Source organism: Artibeus jamaicensis, unplaced genomic scaffold (assembly GCF_021234435.1).
Source record: "Artibeus jamaicensis isolate MK-2021 breed Jamaican fruit bat unplaced genomic scaffold, CSHL_Jam_final contig_685, whole genome shotgun sequence".
Taxonomy (NCBI): Eukaryota; Metazoa; Chordata; class Mammalia; order Chiroptera; family Phyllostomidae; genus Artibeus; species Artibeus jamaicensis.
Genome location: NW_026521924.1, coordinates 14780462 through 14804327, shown reverse-complemented (window position 1 = coordinate 14804327; position 23866 = coordinate 14780462). Strand labels below are relative to the sequence as shown.

The 23866-nt window shown below is 49.2% G+C and overlaps 1 protein-coding gene and 1 pseudogene across 1 annotated transcript; both read right to left on the bottom strand.

Moving 5' to 3' along the window:
* Window positions 1-548: 548 nt before the first annotated feature.
* On the bottom strand, window positions 549-22847 carry TBC1D20 (TBC1 domain family member 20). The gene is made up of 8 exons (XM_053671209.1): window positions 22646-22847; window positions 16005-16190; window positions 13440-13520; window positions 3885-4071; window positions 3616-3717; window positions 2107-2248; window positions 1140-1327; window positions 549-906 (listed from the first exon to the last, which is right to left on the bottom strand). Exons 1-8 carry the CDS (start codon window positions 22713-22715, stop codon window positions 651-653), a joined length of 1212 nt encoding a protein of 403 aa, XP_053527184.1. The 5' UTR covers window positions 22716-22847; the 3' UTR covers window positions 549-650.
* Window positions 6570-10391, bottom strand: LOC119047766 (small nuclear ribonucleoprotein E-like; annotated as a pseudogene).
* Window positions 22848-23866: the final 1019 nt, after the last annotated feature.

Here is a 23866-nt window from a genome sequence, read left to right as displayed (position 1 = left end):
AAAAATGTCTTGTATAGGCAACTTCATGAGACTTGTGGAAGAGAACAAATTAAAAAAAAGACCAGTCTCCATCTGGGCCCTCATATCAACGTTCCTTCCCATCTGACTGGAAGTACCTGTGGTTTCTAGGCTGAAAGGTGGTAGGCCTCGCCCGGTAACCTAGTCCCCAGCGGTCCCTTTGAGCCCGTTCCTGGGCTGACCTGCTCCGCCCCTCGCCTGCGTGCCCTCCCGCTCCCTCCAGCCAGCGCAGAGGAACAGGAGGAGCTTTGGGGCGGGCATTCAGCGTCCATCTCACTACTAGGCAGCCAGAAGGGTCCCCGGTGAGCAAGCCTAGTAGGTTCCAAAGGCAGTTGGGAGCTTAAAAAAAACAAACCACCTCCTCCCACACAAGAGGTGGCAGCAGAGAGCCCACTCAGAAGCCCACTGTGAGGGGAAGAGCTCTATGCCCAGGCGAGTGAGTGCCCAGTGTCAGACAGGCTCCGTTACTGGCCTCGGAGGCGAAGGCAGACCACGGGCAGGCCGGGAAGGGTGGTAGGAATAGAAAACCCTTGACAGAAACCCTTTTAATAAAGGACATTCCATCCCTCCCTATCCTTCCATGGAAGGGCAAGACCTTAGAGAAATGCCAGAAGAAGCCTCCTCCCTGGCATTTAGGGGAACAGCTGCAGCTGAAACTTAGGGGCCCACTCCAGGGCACTCTTCACCACGGCCAGAGCGGCCGCGCCCAGTGCCACCGTCAGCCCCATCACCGCCAGTTTCACAAAGCGGTTGGTCCTCGGTTTGGTCAGGACGTCCTTCGTTCTCTCCTCGGTCGGCAGGAGCCCCCGGAAGCGCTGCCGCAGCACCATGTCAGGCCTCTGCTGGGCTGATGCCAGCTCAAAGTCTTTGAAGGTAGAGGCTGCCGTTCTGCAGAGGAGGAGACAAAAAGCAGGAAATAATATGAAAGAAACAGAGAAGGAAAGAAAAACTATATCAAATAGGCTGAAGGCAGGGCTGTCCACCGCTCAGAAAGCTTCGTAAAGGCCCATCGGCCTCCAGCAGGGATTCTGCTGGCACGGCACAGCCCTCTGGACACACCCCCTCCCATCGCTCCTGCTCACTAACACCCCCCACTCAACCGGCGGCTGGGCCTCACTCACTTCTCCGCTTGCTGCTGGGCGGCTGCCTCCCGCGCGAGTTCGGACGGGGGAAACTGAACGAAGAGGTCCCCAGCTCTGCTGATCAGCGTCTCGTAGGGCAGGTCCTGAGGGATCTGGGACAACAGGTGGTGGACCGAGGCCATGTCACAGTCACAATCCAGGACTTCCTGCTCTCGATACAACACGATCTGTGGAGAGCGGGGCCTTGCATCAGGGACCAGAACACACGAGGCCGTGGCCACACGCATTTCATTCTCCTGTGACATGAACCTAAGCTGGTAACAGACAGGGGTCGCCCCAAATATTTGGCACAGTCTCGTATCCACTTAGGAAGTAACGGTGTACAAATCCGAGTACTTTTCCTACTGGGCTGACCCTTGCCACTCAAGGCGAACTTCGACCCAATGATATGAAAGACTGACTAATTAAATGAAGGAAATTCTTTCAGGAGGGAGAAGAGGAGAGAGATTACTGGAAAATCCCTACAGCTCCAGCACAGAAAGAAATGGTTCAAAACAGCAGAAAGAATGGTCTTGCTCTCTTCGAAGAGCAATGGAGAACACCTGTGAGTTTCCACCTTCACCCCCCCCGCCCCCACTCTCCCCCCCCATGACTGGGGCTCTCTAATCACTGGAGCCCCTCACACCCCCAGGCCGTCTCAGTTTTCTGTCATCACACACACTGGAGCTGGCAGTTTGTACTTGCTCCAGGCGATGTGGGACACATAATTCACAATGTGGGTGAGCATTTCAAAGGTTTGGAGGAATCAAGCAATAAACAGATCTATTTATCTTGTTTAACCAGCACTCCCCAAACTCGTTTTCCCACAGAACACATCTCTCTGTGATGCTCTCCATAGCCGCTGCACAGGAGCCTGGGAAACGCTGTCCTCTGCATCCTCCCGTGTAATCACCAGGTTTCCATGGAGGGAAAGCGGTGGAGCTGCTGGCGCCTGGCCTGTACCTACCACGGCTGCGAAGTAGATGGGCATCAGGGGGTGGCAGGCCAGGAAGAAGTCGTACAACCGCACCACGTGCCGGAAGTCGGACAGCACGTGCCCAAACCAGGTGATGAGCCAGCTGAGGGCAAAGATGGTCCCCACCTCGGCACTAGGAACAGGAAAACCCAGGTGTTAGGCTCCCTGCTGAGCCATCCCTTCCCTTTGTCTGGGCCTTCTTTGTCCTCAGTGCTAAGAGAAGAAAATAGTTGGGAAATATGCTTTCTGGAAAATTCAGCCACCTAGGAATTCAGCGCTTTTTCCTCACAAAATACAAAGTCCTTAAAATGGATCTACCGTCCTGCCATTAACACTACAATAGGATCCCAGTTCCCTCATCTCACTGGGCGATCTCCTAACAGATGCCTATGCAGGAAAATAGAGGATCCACTTACGGAACATGGTATCACGGTTTTCCTTCTGAGAAGGTCTCACCCTTTCAGGGTAAGACACATATTCTCAGGCTTGAAAACACATGTTAACATGAGATGAGAAGCATCTTAAGACACAGTTATTTTTTAAAACAGATTTTATTTATTTACTTTTTAGAAGGAAGTAAAGGGAAGGACAAAGAGAGGGAGAGAAATATTGATGTGGGAGAGAAACATCAATCAGTTGCCTCTCACACTCCCCCAACTGGGAACCTGGCCCGCAACCCAGGCGTGTGCCCTGACTAGGAATTGAACCGGAGACCTGTCGGTTTGCAGGCCGGCACTAAGTCCACTGAGCCACACTAGCCAGGGCAGACATAGCTGTTATAAAAAAAATAAAAAAGGGCCTTGGCTGGTGTAGCTCAGTGGACTGAGCACAGGCCTGCAAACCAGAGGATCGAGGTTCGATTCCCAGTCAGGGCATATTCCTGGGTTGCAGACTGGTTCCCTGCAGGCCAGTTCCCAGCAGGGGATGCACGAAAGGCAACCATACATTGATGTTTCTCTCCCTCTCTCCTTCCCCTCTAAAGATAAATAAAATCTTAATTAAAAGGTTTACTTATTAATTTAAAAAATAATAAAATAAAAAAGGCAGACATTGGCCAAAGTCACATTTCTAACTCAAATAAGAAGGAAAAAAAATCATGTGAGATTTGCAGACATTATTTCTCCTCCTTGGCACCTGGTAAACAATACCACCCACACAGGGCCCCGCCTTTCCTGTCTCTGGCTCCTGCAGGACTGGACTTCTCCTGTGGCAACAACCTTCCGTCCACATTGGCACACTTACCTCGTCCCTCTCTCCCCACCAGATGTAACCTCCTCAAGGGCATGGCTGTCACATGCCTTGTGGCCCCCAAAGAGCACAGCACTCAGAGTGCTCCGAGACCCTGTACAGAACTGAGTTCTCCAGAGAACTGGTGACTGGACAGGGCGACTCAGAAGACCCAACGGTGACCCAAGTAAGACGGCGACGGGCTAGACACGTGAGGAAGGAACAAAGGTGACGGAAGGCTGAGGGCGTGTGTGCACGCGGACACACACGTACCTCTGCATGAAGTCGTGGAGTTCTGGGTTCACCCGGTCAATGATGGGCATCAGATAGTTTAGTATGTGTTTGGTGTTGTCCATTGTCCGGTCCATGAAGTCCCTAGAGGGAGACAGTTCAGTCACCTGGTCAGCCCCAACGCTGAGATTGGGGTGGGGGTGGGTGGGGCTCAAACCACTGAAAACACCAACTAGGAAATGGGCTGAGGAGTTGCCCCCAGGGGCACCTGGGGAGGGATGCCTGCCTCTTCTGTCCCTTTGCGCTGGTACCTGAGGTGGTGAGTAGATAGTTTTTCTACCAGTGACGTTGCCAGCCTCTCTCCTACAACCAGCAGAAACGTGACCACGATGTCATGGTAGCCCTGGTAGTAATGCAGCTGAGGGTTGCGCTCCAGGACGAGGAGGATGATGTCGATCAGTTCTTCCTGGAGCCCTTCTCTCTGCTCTTCGGGCATGCCTGGGGGGGGGGGATGCGCGTGAACAGGGCAAGCGGCCGAGTGACGGAGAGGTCAGGAAAACAGCAATAGGTTTCCAGAGACAGGCTTTTTTAAATTAATTAATTAATTAATTAATTTTTAGAGAGGGGGAAGGGAGGGAGAAAGAGAAGGAGAGAAGCCCTGATCAGCTGTCTCTCGTACACGCCCCAACTGGGAACCAAAACCACAACCCAGGCCTGTGCACTGAGCAGGATTCGATCCGGTGATCTTTTGCTTTGTGGGATGACGTCCAACCAACTGAGTCACACTGGTCAGGGCTCAGAGAAAGTATTTAATAAAAGAAAGTTTGCAACTTAGTAACACACATCAAGATCCACACACACAAAGGAATTATGTGGCATATAGAAGAGAGCCACCGGCTAGCGACTGTACAGCAAGAGAACCCGGACAACACCTCGGCCAAGCTGCCACAGCAGTGGGGCCACGGGCAGCAGCGGGGCCACGGGCAGCAGCGAGCCACGGGCAGCAGCGAGCCACGGGCAGCAGCGGGGCCACGGGCAGCAGCGGGGCCACGGGCAGCAGCGAGCCACGGGCAGCAGCGAGCCACGGGCAGCAGCGGGGCCACGGGCAGCAGCGGGGCCACGGGCAGCAGCGGGGCCACGGGCAGCAGCGAGCCACGGGCAGCAGCGGGGCCACGGGCAGCAGCGAGCCACGGGCAGCAGCGGGGCCACGGGCAGCAGCGAGCCACGGGCAGCAGCGGGGCCACGGGCAGCAGCGGGGCCACGGGCAGCAGCGGGGCCACGGGCAGCAGCGAGCCACGGGCAGCAGCGGGGCCACGGGCAGCAGCGGGGCCACGGGCAGCAGCGAGCCACGGGCAGCAGCGGGGCCACGGGCAGCAGCGGGGCCACGGGCAGCAGCGGGGCCACGGGCAGCAGCGAGCCACGGGCAGCAGCGGGGCCACGGGCAGCGAGCCACGGGCAGCAGCGCCACGGGCAGCAGCGGGGCCACGGGCAGCAGCGAGCCACGGGCAGCAGCGGGGCCACGGGCAGCAGCGCCACGGGCAGCAGCGGGGCCACGGGCAGCAGCGAGCCACGGGCAGCAGCGGGGCCACGGGCAGCAGCGAGCCACGGGCAGCAGCGGGGCCACGGGCAGCAGCGGGGCCACGGGCAGCAGTGAGCCACGGGCAGCAGTGGGGCCACGAACGGCAGCGGGGCCACGGGCAGCAGTGAGCCACGGGCAGCAGCGGGGCCACGTGCAGCATGCGTCTCCTGATGAGACGCACTGAAAAGAACTCAGCATCACGCCTGTGGTGCTCCCATTAAGAATGTACAAACCTAAGTCTAATACTGAGAAAATACCCAACAAATTCTCATTGAGGGAAATTGTAAAAAGTAACTGACCTGTCATGAAATACAAAGGAACTATTCCAGGTTAAAGAAGGCTGGGGATGTGATGCCTGAATGGGAACTGCATGAATGTGTATTTCCTCTTCCTATGAAGGACATTACTGGGGTGGATGGCGGAATCTGAGTTAAGTCTGCAGAGTAGATAGCAGTATGCTTTAACGTTGTTACTGATTTTCATAAGTGCACTGTGATTATATAAGAGCCTTAGGGTTTTTTTTTTGGAAATATACTCTGAAATATTTAGGAACAAAGGGGCACAGTCTGTAATTTATTCTCAAATAACTCAGAAAAAATGTATGTGTGTGTATATGGAGGAGACAAAGCAAATATAGTAAGATATTGACCTATAAGAAAATCTGGGTAAAAGGTACGTGGGGAATTCTTTGTCCTATTTTTGTAACTCTTCTGTAGGTATGAAATGATATAAAAATAAAAACAAACGAACTGCATGTTCCCCTCTAAACCGAACTAAACGTCACAGGAGACGTGATCCCCTCGGGGCGGAGACGTGGTTGGAGACGAGGAGCCTGTCCTGGGGGCTCGTTCTGGGCAGTGGGCTGGCGCGGGCGGCGTGGCCCCTCACACTGCCTGCTCTTCGTGTGGAGGCGCCAGATCCTGGCCGTTGAACCTCGTTAGAAGGGCGCACGGCACAGCTTCCCTGCACCATTAGCTTTTTCAATTAAAACACGTCCTGTGAGAGAAGCGGCTAATGTAAGGACCCAGATTAAACTGAACAACAGGTTTAAAGTGAGAGCAAAGTTCATCTCTTGCCTGTATTTACCCTCCTGCTTCTCAAAAGGGCACACTCTAAAAGATGAAATTAAAAAAGAAAACGAAGTGAGTCCAGTAGAGGACAGGTAAGGTCAAAAAGCAGTAACAGAAAACATTAAACCCTGCTTGGACTTCAGTGTAAGAGAGGGGTCAGCTAAGCTCAGAGGAACATGAACGCAAAGACAGTCTTAAACCACATGGAAAGTCTGGCCTACAGAAAGAATATCATAGCCCTGGCTGGTGTAGTAGTGGATTCGGGAGGGGCGAGGGGAGTGAAAGGAACATACTTGATGTTTCTCTCCCTCTCTCTTCCTTCCCTCTAAGAAAGAATCAAATGGATGTTATGTAAGTAAAAGAGGAATAAAGGATTCAGAGGGAAAACAAGGGGGGAAAAAGGAGGCATCTGTTCCATGGCAGCAGAACAGGGAGACCTTGCCTCACCCAACCTATGCCCCAGCCTGAACCTCTTTCGGAAGCTTTTTCTCACAAGCTGCTGGCCTCGGCCCATGCTGTCGACTTTCCTAAAACCTCTCAAAGGTCCACATACCCCACTTAAGCAGCTGCTAACCTCGGCATGCCCTGTACCTCTTGCTTAAGTGGCTTCCAGCACTAGTGGCAGCGGCCTCCAAGTCCAGCACAGGCAGCTAGCAACTGCCGATCACTGTGTAGCTCCTACCCGGTGACCCCGAGCTGGCCACAGGCAGTGGCTGACCCGGGGCTGCACCACAGCCCCTCCCTAGAGGCCCCAGAGCCAACAGATCCAGAGGCTGGTAGCCGGCTTCAGACCACAAATGAGCATCCCCCAGTTAGCTACACAAATGACACACCCAAAGGGTGGACTCAGCAGGCACCAGAGCCCCACTGAATTGAATCCTGCTCTGTGGGGGCAGCCCCCCACCACAGCTTGTCTACTACGGTCAAGGACGGTCCTCACAACCAACCAGCCATCCTGGGGCTCTGTCCCACCCACTGATGTGCCAACAGCAGTCAAGGCTCAACTACCACAAAGGGGCACACACAACCCTCACAAGGGACACCCCTGGAGTACCTGGCTCAGGTGACCAGGGAGTCCACACCTTGGGCCCCAAAGAACACCTACTACATAAGACCACTCTCCAAGACTGGGAGACGTAGCAGATCTTCCAAAACACACAAAACAAACATAGAGGGGCAGCCTAAATGAGGAAACAGCTCTGACCGGTATGGCTGAGCTGGTTGGGCACTGCTCCACAAAGTGAAAGGTTTGTTCAACTCCCAGTCAGAACACGGGCCTGGGTTGCAGGCTCAGTCCCCAGTCAAACCACTGAGAGGCAACCAATCAGTTTCTCTCACACATCAATGTATCTCTCCTTCTCTCCCTCACTCCCCCTCTCTCTAAGAATAAATGAATAAAATCTTAAAAAAAAAAAAAAAGACAGGATGAAAAAAACAGATGAAACAAAGAAATATCCTAAGTTAAAGAACAGGACAAAACTCCAGGAAAAAAAAAACTAAACAAAATAACAACAAACAACCTACCAGATACACAGTGTTTCCAGATTCCAAGACACTGGTTATAAGGATGCTCAATGAACTTAGGGAAAGAATAGATGAACTCAGTGAGAAATTCAAGAAAGAGATAAAAAAACATAAGAAAGAACCTGTCGGAAATGAACAGTATAACAACTGAAATGAAAACTACATTGGATGGAACCAACAGCAGATTAGATGAAGCAGGAAATCAAATCAGTGATTTGGAAAATAAGCAGAAAACACACAAGGAGAACAGCAAAAATTTAAAAACATTTTAAAAATTAATTAATTAATTTATTTTTAGAGAGAGGGGAAAGGAAGAATAAAGAGAGGGAGAGAAACGTCAATGTGTGGTTGTCTCTCGTGCGCCCCCTACTGGGGACCTGGCCTGCAAACCAGGCATGTGACCTGACTGGGAATCGAACCACTGATTCTTTGATTTGCAGCCAGCCCGTCCTCAATCCACTGAGCTATATCAGCTAAGGCTAAAAAAATTTCTTTAATGGGGGTAGTTTAAGAGAACTCTGGGACAGCATAAAAAAATAACAATACTCATATTATAGGGGAACCAGAAAGACAAGAGAAAGAGCAAGGGATCAAGAACCTATTTAGAAGAAATAACGACAAAAAATTTCCCTGACCTGGTGAAGAAAATAAACATGCAAGTCCAGAAAGCACACAGAGTTCTGAACAAAATGAACCCAAACAGGCCTACGCCAAGACACATCATAATTAAAATGCCAAAGATTAAATACAAAGAGAGAATATGAGAAGTAGCAAGAAAAAAAAAAGCAGTTAGTTACCTACTGCTCTCTCATGAGACAGCTGATTTCTCAGCAAAACTTTGCGAGCCAGAAGAGACTGGCACAACACATTCAAAGTAATGAAAAGCAAGAAGCTACAACTAAGATTTCTCTACTCTACGAGGCTATCATTTAGAACTGAAGATATAAAGAGCTTCTCAGACAAGAAAAAGCTAAAGGAGTTCATCACCACCAAACTGGTATTACAAGAGATGTTAAAGGAACTTTGTTAAGAAGAGGAAGAAAAAAGACAAAAATATGAATAATAAAATGGCAATAACTACATACCTATCATTTATCAATAAATATACATGTGTCTTTCGGTGGATTAAATGTTCCAATCAAAAGACAGAGTGCGCTGGCCAGTGCGGCTCAGGTGGCTGAAGTTAAACCTAAAGGTCATGGGTTCAGTCCCAGGTCAGGGCACATGCCCAGGTCTGGGTTTGGTTCCCCGTCAGGACACGTAAGAGAGGCAACCGACCGATGTTCCTCTCTTACACTGATGCTTCTCTCCCTCCCCACTTTTTCTAAAACCAGTAAGCATGTCCTCAGATGAGGATTAAAAAAATGACACAGGGTGGCTGAATGGAGAAGAAAACAAGAACCAGCAAAACCCAGTTCAGATCAAAAGACAGAGACTGAAAGTAAAGGGACAGGAGAAAGTATTTCGTGCAAATGGAAAGGACAGAAAACTGGCCTAGCAATAGTTATATCAGACAAAATAGACTTTAAAACGAAGGCTGTAACGAGAGACAATGAAGGACGTTTCATACACAACAGCCAAGATGCAGAAGCAACCTAACTGCCCGTGAGTGGACGGCTGGGAAAGAATGTGCCAGACATGTATGCACGATGGAGTATTCCTTGGCCACAAAATGAATGACGTCCTCCCATTTGCAACAACACGATTATGCTGTAGAGGGTAATATACTTAGTAAAATAAGTCAAATAGAGAAAGACAAATACTATATGATTTCACTTATATGTGGAATCCAAAAAACAAAACAATTGAACAATCGAAACAGAAGCAAAGTCCTAGATATTCGAATGAGCTGATGGTTGCCGGACAGAAGAGTGTTAGGGGCTGAGTGAAAACGGCGAAGGGACTGGTGGGTACGACGTGGCCGTTACTACACAGTCAGAGGGACGTGAAGCGCAGCACAGGGAATGGGACAGCCAATACTACTGGAGTAACTACGGATGCTGCCGGGTGGGTACTCCACTTACTGGGGAAATCACTTCCTAAGTCATGTAAATGTCTAACCACTATGCTGTACACCCGAAACTAATACAATAGTGAATATCGACTATAATGGAAAAAGAATAATTTTCTAAAAAAATAACAGCAAAAAGTAAGTGTCACTATAGATGTCTTTTTCCGTTGTTAATGAAAACAACCCCAAGGCATTGCTTGTCGTCTGGTAACACCACAAGGGTAATCAACAGATACGAACGTTTAAGGACTCTACTCCCAACAAAGAACACCTAAAACACACACACTGTTGCTTCTCGACAATTTCTCACTTCACTAGTCATTTCCAGCGGGAGACACTTTGGAGCAGAGCACTACTACCTCCTTTCAGCATGTTCTGACCTGGCTGTTTTCTTGACTCTGTTTTCGAGTGCATCTCTTCTGCACCACCTAATGAGGTTCATGCACTCATCAGAACCAAGGACACAGCCCTCTACCCGCACACTCGCTTGCTCAGAAAGCCACGCCTGAATCCGAGATCTACTTTGCAAGGATCTGAAGATGAGGTTGATGGGCTGCACCATCACCTCCTGCACTTTTGGGCCCTGGCCACGGTACGCCCTGGTGGAAGCTGACGAAGTCCACAGTGAGCCACGTGCTACCTCAAAAAGCTACTTCTGGAATCTGGAGATCCCTTTTTAAAAAGTTTATCTTCAACACAGAGGTCTAAGTTAAAGTTATTTAAAAAACAAATAAAAATCAAATCAGCAGGATAGGAAAAGGGGATTGGACCATGGGTGTATGTTTTCATTAAAACCAAGTTGGATATATACAAATACTGAACCACTATGTCGTACACGTGCAACTAATATAATGTTGCATGTCTAACCTCAATAAAAATAAGTAAATAAAAATAATTAAAATTAAAAACCAAGATGGCAGGCCACTGGCTATACGGAAACCACTAACCCTCTCCAGGGGGCAAAGATATAAGCAGGAATAAAGGCTCTTTAAAAGACAAAATCCACCCTGGCTGGTGTGGCTCAGTGGACTGAATGCCAGCCTGCAAACCAAAGGGTCGCTGGCTTGATTCCCCGTCAGGGCACAGGCCTGGGTTGCAGGCCAGGTCCCCAGTGGGGGGTGCGCCAGAGGCAACCACACATTAATGTTTCTCTCCCTTTCTCCTTCCCTTCCCCTCTGTCTAAAAGTAAATTAAAAAAATGTTTTTAAACCCAAGCCAAATCATGGGTTTGGAAGAGTGAAGCAATGTTTTACAGCAGCAATTTTCAACCTTTTCCATCTCATGGCACACATAAAGTCATTACTAAACTTCTGTGGCACACCAAAAAATATTTTAGATTTTTTGATCTGACAAAAAGTAGACTCTTTTTGTAAACAAAAGTCTACAAAAAGAGTAGACTTTTGACTCATTCACACCAGATGGCTACTGTTGTGTTGGCTGTTGTCGTTTTTTCAATTTGACAATCTAAAGGAAAAGAGGTCAGTGCCCCTGACTAAACAGTCAGGTATTGCGTGTTTAAAGTTTTTTATCCCCCATGGACGTGGGCTTTATTTGGGGACTGCTGGGGAAAGAGAGGGAGGAGCTAGGACTGGTGGATATATGGAGGGAATGGCTTCTCAACTTGCCGTTTAATTTTTAATTAATTAATTTTTAGAGAGAAGGAACGAGAAGGAGAGAGAACCATCAATGTGTGGTCACCTCTCACACGCCCCCTACTGGAAACCTGGCCCACAACCCAGGTGTGTGCCCTGACTGGGAATCGAACCCGGGACCCTTTGGTTTGCAGGCTGGCACACAATCCACTGAGCCACACCAGCCAGGGCTTAGCATGCCTTTTAATTTAGTGCATGTTGCCTAGAGGTGAGGATGAGTGAGAACAGCTGTAAAAGTGAGGGAAGGGGAAAAGAGAGGGTCATGGAATGGACACCTTCCTTAGGGAAGGACACCAGGACCAGGATATGGGGACTTGGTGGCGGGGGAAGGAAGGCACCCTCCCTACACTGAGACTCAACCCAGATCATTGTTGATACGAGCTCCCCCACCCCCTTTCCCCCATCCCAGCTCCTGGCCCAGATGCCTGCCCTGCCCACTCCCTCAACTTCCTGTGGGGAGGAGGAGAATGTAGACGTGGAGAATGGCGGCACCCTCCTCCTCCAGGCCCCCTGCCTAGGAGAACTGCTCACTCAACCTGCCCTGAAGTCCCAGCCAGAGCCAGGAGGTCAGGAAGCCAGGGTGCAGGCAGGAAAACAGCTGTGCCCTTCAACACCCCTCCTGACACTCTGCCCCTCCCTGGCTCCTCACATAAGCCTGCAACTCTTGGCTCAATCCTTGTGTATCTCGCCTTCGTTCTGTCCCTCTGGTCTGGCTGTCCTGCCAGCTGAGTGGACCACTGTAGTCCGCAATGTGAGTCAGTACAGTGTAGCTACCTATGGCCATGAACCCCAGAGGCCACTGTGGCCACATGGAAGACACCCGACACTGCGCTCAGAGGGCCGGGAAGAGCACTCCACACAGGACGCGACCCCCACCTGCCTGGCCAGCAGTGCCCTGCTCAAGGGTAACAGGGAAGAGCCGCTGCCTGAACAGCTCCCTCGGTGTGGCTGGGTCGGCCTGCATGTCCAGTTTACAGCCAAGCAGCATGACCTTGGCACTGGGGCAAAACTCCTGAGTCTCTCCTTGCCACTTCTAGAGGACACTGTCCAGTGTTTCCGGTCAGTTAATGTCAAAGCCGATGAGCACAGTGACTGAGTCAGGATAGGCCAGACCCAGCATTGTCAAGGTTAAGAGGATTCCGAGGTGTCATGCTCAGCGTGGGGCTTGTCTACCTCACAGCTCACGGTGGGGACGTAACTCCAGCTGCAGGCATCCTTGGCGAACACCACCACTGCAGCCTGCGGCGGCTGCTCTGCCACCCAGGGTTCCTGCTACGTGCAGTCCCTGACTTCCCCGCACAGCCCCCTCCAGGCCTCGCTGGCTGCCCACACTGGCATCTCAGGGACCACACTGAGACGCTCTGCTCCCTCTGCCCCTCCCCCAGCCCCTTAAAAATTCTTGTAGCAAACCAGGTAAAAATCACATTCCTGGTTTAGAGGGTCTTGTTCCCTTTAGCAATTCTCTCTTTATGTACCTAAAGGCAGAGTTGCCAACGGAAGAGAAATAGGTCATAAACATGAGGTTTCTTGCCCAATTTCCTTCACCGTGAAAATGGAGACACCGGTCATTCTCCTCATTCTTCCTGGAATGGGGAGGCAGTTTTAGTAAGAGATTCCAAACATGAGGGAATGGCCTCCCTTCCAGTCCAAGGAATTCAACATATGTATATGCAAGATATTACTATTCATAAACTTAATCAGAGAAGGCATAGTTCTTGTTAGTATCTGCTTCCTAACCAGTCTGCTCCTTAAAGCCAGATGCATGGCTCTAGTGGTTCCTATTCCCTTCCGCAGCCCTGAAAGCGAGGGGACAAACCTCTGCTTCCGTTCACCATCTCGAGGCCAAGAGAAATCGCTTTGGGCTCAGGCTCCCGGGGCGGTGGGGGGGCGCCTGGGTGTGACAGAGTGACTGAACGCATGACTGGGCGGAGCGGGAGCACATGTCGGTCCCGCTGTGCGCCGGGATGGAAACTCCCGGGACTGGCGCGGGCACGAGAAGGGAAGTGCGACTGGGACGCAGAGCTTCTCACCAGGAGGAAAGCGCCGTAACGACCGCCGGACGTCCAGAAGCACCTGCTGGTAGTCCTTGCTCATCTGTCGTAGGTTTTTCCCTATTGGAGGAAAAGGAACACGTCACCGTAGGAATGTCGGGGAAGCCAGATCAGGAGTAGAACATTCTGGTTCTAGTCCAAAGCCAAGGAGGATATACTCCTGCATTTTCCTAAAGAAAATATGACTGGAAATACAACATTTGGAGAGGAATCCCGAATTTAGTTCCAAACATGTTTTGGTGCAAGTCCTGCCGACCAGAGGAGGAGGGTTCACTACGTCCAGGAGGGTCACAGAGTCAGGCAGACGCGGCAGCAGAGAAGTCAGGAGTCAGGGGCCTCCTGTAGCATCACAGGGTAACTGCTCTGAATTTCAAAGTCCACATCTGTGAAGTGGCAGTATTTCCATCCTGGCCAGTGTGGCTCAGCTGGTTGGAGTGTCATCCTGTAGACCAAAGGGTCGTGGGTTCGATTCCCAGTCAGGGCACAAGCCTGGGTTGTGGGTGAGATCACTGATCGCCGATGGTGGGCGGGGCGGGGGGGGGGGGGCGTGTGAAAGGTAACTGATCGATGTTTCTCTCCCTTTCTCTCTGACTCCCTTCCCCTCTCTCTAAAATTAAGGAGTATGTCCTTGGGTGAGGATTGAAAAAAAATGGCATTACTCCCCTTCCATAATATACCACCCAGGTTACTGTAAGGATCAAAGAGGCAGGGGCCTCCTGCGGCATCACTGGGTAACTGCTCTGAATACCAAGCCCACATCTGTAAAACCGCAATATTCCCGCCCACCGGAGACCTCTCAGGTCTCTGTAAGGATCAACTAAGATCACGAATGTGGAAACGACAGACCACTGAAAAAACTCTAACATCTGCAAAGTCCAGGGAGAACTAAGCTGTTCAGAAAGGAGTATTAAGATAACTCACATAGAGAAGAACCTAACTTCTCCCTTCAAAAAAAAGTACTTATTTACCTTTAGAGATAGGGGAAGGGAGGGAGAAGGGGAAAAAAACATCAATGTGTGACAGATACACACGCCCCCACCTGGGAACATGGCCCACACCCCAGGTGTGTGCCCTGGCTGGGAATCAAACCCGTGACCTTTTGGTTCCCAGCCCGACGCTCAATCCATGAGCTACACCAGCCAGGGCCTAAGCTCTCTTGACTCTGAAATTCTAAAACTGGAATGAAAATAGGAGACAGTACTTGTGTTCGGGTGATAAGCCCAATACGGTGTGAAAATAAGAAGGCGGTCTTTAGCTATTACTATATATATAGCAATGAATATATATATTTCATATATATATGAAAACAAGTGTCTATTTCCCTCAACCCAAGCTGCGTGCTGTGTAATGGGTCCACACTTCCTTCACAGACCAAAATCAAAAGCTACCAGAGGAGACTGTGCAGAACACCCCTACACGGACCCCAGCTTACAAAGCCAGGGGGCAGAGGGAGCTGGAATCTGGTAGAAGAGCATCATCTCAGGATTCAGAGCTTAAACACGGCAACACCCTCTCCTTCCAACGAAAAGCTGAGGGGCTGAGGCAGCCAGTTCCAAAGATAACAACAAGTGGTAACTTAACACCCACTCAGCTGCCCTACGACACCCTGACCTTCACCTTCCATGGGCGGAGGCTGCTGCAACCATCTCCAGCACCTGGCACACAACAGGGGCACAACCAGGATCTACCAAGTAAGTGGAAGCATCCCTGGCAGCTGGACGTCTGCCACAAACGGCAGGAAATAGATGTCGGCGGAGTGAATGGGCGACTTCTGCGGTACTCTCGTCCGTACTCTGTGCTCCATTCCAAGGAACTCCTTTTACTCCATGGCCCTTGCGGGTTAGTTAAGTAACCGCTTTTCACAGAATTATAGAATTTTAGAATTCAAAACAATCATAGTATTTCCCAATAAAAAAAATTTTATGTTTTTTTAAAGATATTCTTTTTCCCCACAGCCTAATGTTTCTCAAAATGTAGTCCACCTAGCCCTGGCTAGTGTAGCTCAGTGGATTGAGCATGGGCTCCGAGCCAAAGGGTAGCCAGTTCGATTCCCAGTCAGGGCACATGCCTGAGTTGTGGGCCAGGTTCCCAGTGGGGGCCACGTGAGAGGCAGCCACACACTGATGTTTCTCTCTTTCTTCCTCCCTTCCCCTCTCTCTAAAAAATAAATAAAATATTTAAAAAATGTAGTCCACCTACAACAGAATTAGGTGGAGCGCTCGTTAAAATACAGATTCCTCTGAGTGAACACAGGCTGCCAGACGCGTGTTTAATGACCTCCCCCTCCTAGCCAGTAACGGCTCCCTCCGCAATAACTTCGTAAATAACTACATCATAAAAGCTCGTTTCACTTTTGAATAAACTTCTATTTATTAGTTTGGCCTTACACTCAGAGTTGACCCAATCATGTCTCCCGTGCTTTAGATGAACCCATCTATTCTTAGTTTGACGTTAGCACAAACATCAAACACCCTGCAATCCTTTTCCCCCTGCCTCCTAAGCACGCCCCACAGAGACACGCCCCCTAGAGACACGCCCCCTTACTTGATATGGAAGGTGGGTCGTTGGTGCTGACGTTGAGGAGCTTGGGCCACACTTTCCGCCGGATCTCGTCAGTCAGGAGCCCCCCTTCGCTAATGGCCATGCGCCTAAGGGCAGCCACGTCAGTGGGATCGCTGTTCAGAGCCTGGTATATCTCTGCCACTTTCTTTTTCCTTTTCCCGTTAAAGCCTGCAGAGACAGAGAAACGAAAAATGCGGGCGGGGCGCATTAGGCACACATCCAGCATGTGCACAATTTCTTCAGGGCTCAGTCTCCTAATGTGGTTTGAGGTGTAGGTAGGTATATGTAAAGCCAACCTACAGATACTTAATTAGCATGTAATGTGCAAAACAGGAAAGGAATATATCATGTATGTAACCAGCAAGGAAGTACAATGATAATAAATGCTCAGTAAATGTAGGCACATCTAACAGTTACTGCTGATGTTCTCCTAATAGAATGCCTCTTCTTTCTTAGTATCAAGCTTTAGAGCATATATCTCTCTCATATAATTTTTTTCCTGTGGTTTAGAGAAAAAATGTAAAATGTATACCACCAAAATTCAATACTATATTTTAAAACAAAACCACAAGTGGTTTTGGAACAAGTGGTTCCAGTTACTGGTAAAACATCAGAGTCTTAGAAACACTTTCCAAGTCAGAATGCAACAGGGCGAGCTCGGTCTCGAGCGTGGGCGGTGAGAGGGGCGTGACGTGGCACACAGAGCGAGAGCCGTGCTGATCACTGTGATCAGGAAGTGACGTTTTAAGCATCTCACATCCTTATGTGATCATTTGTTATTTATACACAGGCATTTTACTGTGTTTAAGATACTTTTTTAGGCAATCAGTTGAGAATTTGTGGTTGATATTTATCCTACTATATTTTTTCTATTTAAAATAATGGAGTAACTTAGAGGTTCTTAGTTATTTAGAGTTACTTAGTTACTTAGAGTTACAGGTTCTTAGAGTTTCCATGCAGAATATCTAATTTTAGGAATGGCAAACACGAGGAAAGTTGAACAGGGCCCCATAAAAGAGTCGTCCCAAAGAAATGCACTGCAATTGCCAGAAAAAGGACTGTGCAGACACGGAGAACTCAGGGTGTGTTGTGGGGCAGGCCGGGCAGAGGAGCTGAAAGAGGAAAAGGGCTCCGAGAGGCCACGAAGAGAGAGAGCAGGACAGATGCTGGGACACAGGACACACAAGGCCCTTTCACCTAACAGCGGACGGGCCCGTTAAAAACATGTATGTAGCACAGACTGGGTGGAAGGCACTGGAGGTGTGCACGGTGGACGACATTAGAGGGCAGGCGTTACAGAAGACGAGTATCGAACGGTAGACTAGGGTTAGAAGGGACACGGAGCGGCTTTCCCCAGTAATTTCCTGTTCCGAGGCAATGGTCCACAAACTCTTCCCATGACAAAACTGCATATTATTAACACAAATGAGAGCTGGCACTGATGGTCCCGGTCACCTGCCTACGAGAGCTGTGATGTGTCGGTCAGCTGGTGTGGAGCCACGTGCAATGGGAGGTGCAGACAGGAAAACAACACAGGTGACTTTTACCCTAAGTAAACCTGTTTTCCCGGTTACACTGTTTTTTGCTTGGTAACCTAGTAGAGTGACCGTCTCTTTCGGTTTGTCTGAGAGGCTCCTGGTTCATGCCTGTAATCCTGGCACAGCTGCGCATCGCAAACCCCTCCTTCGACCTGTACTTTTAAAAATGTCCCAGCTTGGATGCTAAATTACATGGTTACTCTATCTAGAAATCATAACAATTAAGTCCCACTTTTCTGTCAGTGCAAATCCTAACTAGTTAAATGTTTGTTTACAAGCTGCGTCAAGCTCTTGGCTTCAGTGTGTCCGTCTGTGTGTCCACCCGTCTGTCCATCCATCTATCCACTTGTCCATTAGTCTACCCACTGAGTTCTCAATCCATCATTTAATGAACATCTACTTGTAGTAAGCACTGTACAGGGGCAAAAAGATTAATTGGAGCTGTGCCTAGTGTGGCTCAGTTGGTTGGGTGCCGTTCCACAAAGTGAAAGGTCACCAGTTCGATTCCTGGTCAGGGCAGTGCCTGGGTTGCTTGGGTCCTGGCATGGGCACCTACAAGAGGCAACCAATTGATGTTTCTTTCCTTCTCTTTCTCCCTCCCTTTCTCTCTCTTAAAAAGAAAAATAAAAAAAAGATTAATGTGACTCCCTCCCAGCCTTGGAGAGGCTCTTAGCTGGGACAGACACAAACAATGATTACATGTGATGCCACAGAATCCTGAAGAATTATGAAACTCCAGACAAAAGAATGACTGCTTCTCATGCAGCTGGGAAAGGCTTCACCAAGAACATGCTCGGGTACCTCCTTAAAGAAAACTCTGCACGTGGAAGAGTGGCTGGAGACAGAGCATTCCAGGGAGATGAAAGAGTGTGCCAGAGACCCTGTCATGGGAGAAAAACATCATGTCCCCCAAACACAGAGGTAATTCTGTGAAGTTGAAGTGTCAGGTAAAGGGAGAGGAGAGAGGACAGAGCTGAAGGCCTGCAGGGAATGGAGCGTTCGGAAGAGTCTGGGCTCCGCTCTACAGTCAAGGAAAGACAGGGAGGGGTGCTCCCTGGGTCACGGGGCCCTACTTTGAAGGGAAGGCTGTGAGTTTTCAAAGAGGGACGGCAGACACACAGGATGCAGAGACTTTTTACGTAACAGACTGAGACAAAATAGGAGCAGGAACTGAATTAATTTCCAATAACAAATATAAAGTGCCAGATAGCCTGTGATGTTTTTTCTGTTTTCTTGTATTTTCTACACATCACAAATTAAGACCACTTACATGGTAATATGAAGACTGCCTGAGGTAAGCTGGTGTTTAGAAACCCTGTTCATCTACCTAAGAGTGTGAAACAATTTCCTCTGTTTCTTTAGCCACATCCACCCTGCCCCTCTGTCCGAGTAAGCTATTTAGCAATCTGGGGGAAAGGAAAAGCGTGGCTTGTCTCTTGGAGAAAGTAACTCTGCTTGCCATCAGCTGGATTTCCATTAGGTTTTGGTACATAATCTGCCAGAGTCTTTCCCAATTCTGAACCCAACCACAGCTCCAGTGCTCAGCTCTCTTAACACTCTGTTCTAACTCTATTTTTAATGCTGCATTTAAAATTCACTACTACCTTCTGGTTTTCAGTGCCCTGTGGGGACACAATAAATATACACAGAATAGAATTAAAAAATGAGCTTAGCTACTGTTCTTTTGGAAACACCAGCCTGTGATAAACGACACCACCTTCCCCACACTGCCGCCATGGTGCAACCCCGAACAGGGTCCGCGCTGCCTAACCGGGGCTGCGTCCTGAGAAGGTGCTGTCGGGCAGTTTCGCTGCTGTGCGAGATCACCGAGTGCACTTTCACAACAAACCTGGCCCACCACGCACCTAGACCCTGAGTATACCACCTTCATATACGTGGTCCATCACTGACCCAAATGCTGTGTGGCACAGGACTACAGATTTGTAGATTTTCTGGCCTTTTTCTGAAGTTCCTGGCACTTCCCACGGTAGAATGCTGCTGGAATGTGAATTTTAGCTCCTGTCTGTTCGGGCCCCAACATCACCTTCATCAATCCCAGTTTCGATGAAGTGTTAATGGCTGAGGAGGAAGGTGCTCCTAACTGTGCCACCCCCACCACAGAAATATTTATTACACTTGATATATAACTCTCACTGTGACATAAAAAGGGAGGAAAAAACAGAAAACTCAAGTGAGCTAGAGATATAGAAATTACAGGGTGGTAAGGTCAACTGCTAGATTATACACAGTGAGGAAGAAAATGTTAGTAAAGTCTCAACTGAAACTGATTTACATGTATCTTCTTCACCTTAGAGAAAAATCAGAGCTATTTCTTGGGTACTCAGGAAAATATTAAAATTCATGCTTCCTACCTATTTTAGGATAAATTTTATAGATGGATTTGGGGTGGGACACGCACTTCCAGGTGTGAGAATGTTCCATCCGGGATTGGAAGAAAAGCCCACGTGTCACCGGGAGGTGGCGTGTCCACCAGCTCAGTCCCCCTGGATCATTTCTTCTCGTTTCCTTTTGCCCCACTTATGAAAGAGATGTATCACATATCCCAAAGTTGACACCTTCCAAATTCTTTGCAGGAAGAGGTCTTGGCTACCGTAACCACGACAAAATGATTATCCTACAGCTGGCTGCAGAACATAAGACATTGCTATAAATAAACCCCTGATGCCTGAAAAGCAATTCATTCAACACAGGCAAAAAATGATAGAGGCACTACTTGGCCAGCTCTCCATTAAAACAATCATTTTAATAAGGGGCACTGAAGCAGCGGTTCTTAACAGTTCGGATACAGATGACTGAGCCTGGTGTGGTCTCAAACCCTTCCCAACCCTGGCTACAGAACCCAGGTGGAGATTTCTGCCTCCTCAGAGAAATGCGTACTTCCAAAAGCACCTGGTTTGGGGAAATATATATACATGACAACAACTGAAGATGAACACTAGCTATGCTTTCTCTAAAAGTTTTCCATATCAGCAAAATCCGTATTAATGACTTACAGTAGGTAAAAGATCTACGTGTGAGTACATTGTAATGGAATCTTCTGCGAAAGTACAGAATTCCATACTTATTCTCTGGTTTAAGCTTGCGTTATCAAGAAAGCTTTGCGGTCTTTAAATAAAAGTCAAACTCAAACTGAGCAGTGCTAGCCTTAATCAAAACAATGGGAGAGGCGTGTGTGTGTGAGAGAGAGAGAGAGAGAGAGAGAGAGAGAGAGAGATCCCCTCAGACAGACACACACCACCCTAGGCTTGAGCCCTGGCCAGGTGGCTCAGTTACTTGGAGTGTGGCTCGGTACACCAAAAGGTCATGGGTTCAATTCCTGGTCAGGGCACATGCCCAGGTTGCAGGTTGGATCCCCAGTCGGAGCACAAAGGAGAAGCAATCAATCAATGTTCCTCTCTCACATCGACCATGCTCTCTGTGCCTCCCTTCCTCTCTCTAAAATCAATAAAACATATCCTCGAGTAAGGACTAAAAATTTTTTTAATGCTTGAATTTAGTTAGTATCTGTACCAGAGAAAGACAGTAGGAGAGTACAGCCTTACCTTTTTCTGAGTAAGATTCCCACTAAAAACAAAGTAAGACAAAGCAGCTTCTGTTTCTGAAGGTCCTGTTTAGTTTCAACTAACTGCACCAGACTGAGCACGGATTCGTTACGTGAAACACACAGACAAGCGCATATTAGGAATGGCGGCTTCACCCTAACAATGCAGAAAAATATTCTAGAAAGTAAACCAATCTGATCATGAACCTTACACAGGAGAACGTCTAGTGTTAGTAACTTTGTTAATTCTCCAAAAATACTCTGATTTCTAAATTACTCCTATTCATCCAGAGAAGGAAAATCAAGGAAACCAGGACGCCAAGTCCGCACAGCTGTGCCACTCCAGGTCACGAGACCCACACCACTGGGGCACTCACTGACTATTAGGCCACGAAGAAAGAGGTCATACAAACATCAGCAAAGGGTCACAAAGCCAAAGGGCCAGAGGAAGTAGTATGCGTGAGCTCCACTTCCACCCAGGACTAGAACAGGAGGGGGGGATAACAGAAAATGAGCACAGAGAAACATATGGACATCCGCTGCTTCATCAAAATATGTGGGTTGAACATGTCGACTGGTTCTACAACATCATGGACACTGCGGATTAGAGGATGGAAGAGTGGGAGAGCTGCTACAGTCTTCTCAGAGGGGGCAGAGATGATTTTACTCAGTACAGAGTAAACGTTAATAATTTTAACTGTCAGGTCTTACATGTAAAACATATGTGAAAACAGCACACAACAAAACCATACTTTCATAGAGGTAATTGTATGGAACAATCATTAAACGATATAAAAATAGAAAATTACTTTTTTGCACAATTAAATAACATTAAAGTAGGTGGAACAGGATTGAGACATAAAGTAGATTAGAGTCTGCCAAGAACTGTGGACATTGGGCAGTGTGGAGGAATGGGCTTTCTTTTTGGAATATTGATGTTCTGAAATTAGACAGGGCTGCTGATTGCACAGCCCTGTGAAAGTACTAAGAACCACTGAACCGCACACTTTTAAAGGGCTGGATTTTATGGTAATTATTCAAAGAAATTGGTGGTCACGCACACCACGCAAATCAAGCCGGCGACAGATGAATGAAGTTTGGGAACCTGCCTTACAACTAGGGAGGCGGCACCAGGAGTCTGCGGACATGGTCGGACAGTCTCAGAACGGAGGTGAAGCCTGGCCTCAGTTCTCAGAGACCAGATTCTCCCTTTCGGACGCGACGAGGAAAGGAGCAGCGTCCCCGCCCCTTCCTTCCCACTGGGGACGTGGTTCTGCCACCACGGTTTCCCTGGTCTCATCAGCGTCCGTGGATCTCCCGCTTCTAGGCTCTGTTCCTCTTCAGCCTGTTCCTCTCCCGCCGTCCTGACTCCTGCCTGCAGCCCTGGGCGCACCCTACCCGACCCGTCGGGAGCCCCCTGCGCCGGGGCCCGCTCCTCCGACAGCTGCCCCGGCCCAGGGTCGCCCCTGTGGCTCAGGCCGCCCTCGTAGGCCACTCCTTGACGCCCCGGCCGGATTCCGTACCTGCCGTCTCCGCGCCTCTGTCCCTGAGACTGGAGGTGGGGCTGTCGCCCTGCGCACTCCGGGAGGTCATGTCCCGGGGGCCCGGGCCCGGGCCCGAGCCCCGGCTGGTGGTGAAGCCGAGATGAGCCGCGGCCGCGGGCGCGTCAGCCAGAGCCCGTACCGCCCCGCAGGATCGGCTCGGCAGCCAGCTGCGCGCAGGCGCGTAGGCATCTTCGCCACGCCGGCACGTGACCTTCGCTACGCTGGAGCAGGCGGGGCTCCCTAAACCGGAGACAGGGAACCAAGAAAGAAATGAGAGAAGGGAGGGAGGAAGAGAGGGAAAGAAACATCAGTGCGTGGTTGCCTCTCATGCGCCCCCTACTGGGCACTTGGCCCGCAACCCAGGCATGTGCCCTGATGGGGAATCGAGGTGAGGACCCTTTGGTTCACAGGCCAGCAGCACTCAATCCAGTGAGCCACACCAGCCAGGGTGAGCCAGAACGAGTGTGTTCTGGACCAGATTTTTGTCACTTCTTATTTATAACTTACCACTTTTCTTATTTGTAAAGGATGCTGATTAATAAATAATGTAAGTTCTGAAGTCAGAGTTATTGGGAAAGTGCTTAGAATACTATTAAACAATTAAAGCTAGGGTTTTGCTTACCAAGGATTTTACCTCCTGCCTCACCTCCCCACTCGTACCTCTGTCATACTTAGCTACTTTAGGGTTTTCCCAGAACCATTGTGTGTGGTTCTGCAGGTTCACTGCACAACGCCAGGAGGCGCCGTTCACACGTGTGATTATGGGATCAGTGCCCCTTTGAGTTATACAAAACTGGCCAACTGGCCACTCATTCAAAATGAGCATCTGTCTTACCAGGTTTTTGACTACCTTCTTGTGTCTAATGACACTCCTTTCTCTCCAGTTGGCCATCCATTTTTCCAGTCACACCCTTATTGTGGCCAGACAATACCCCCTCAGGCTCCCTTGATTCCAGTTGCTGGATGAGCCCTACCAAAACAGTTCTTTATTCTCTCAGACCCCCAGCCCACCTGGCTGCTAGTGGCACCTCTTGGTTTCCTGCCCATCCTGTTCAATCCGAATTCCTTGGCCTATCTACCATTAGAAGGTAAGTCCTTTCTAAAAGGTCCTCTGGGTAGCTTTCAGGAGCAGAAAAGATTACTTTGAGGTTAATTTGATTTTTAAAACTAATACTCAATTTATTAAAATTAGAAATCCCT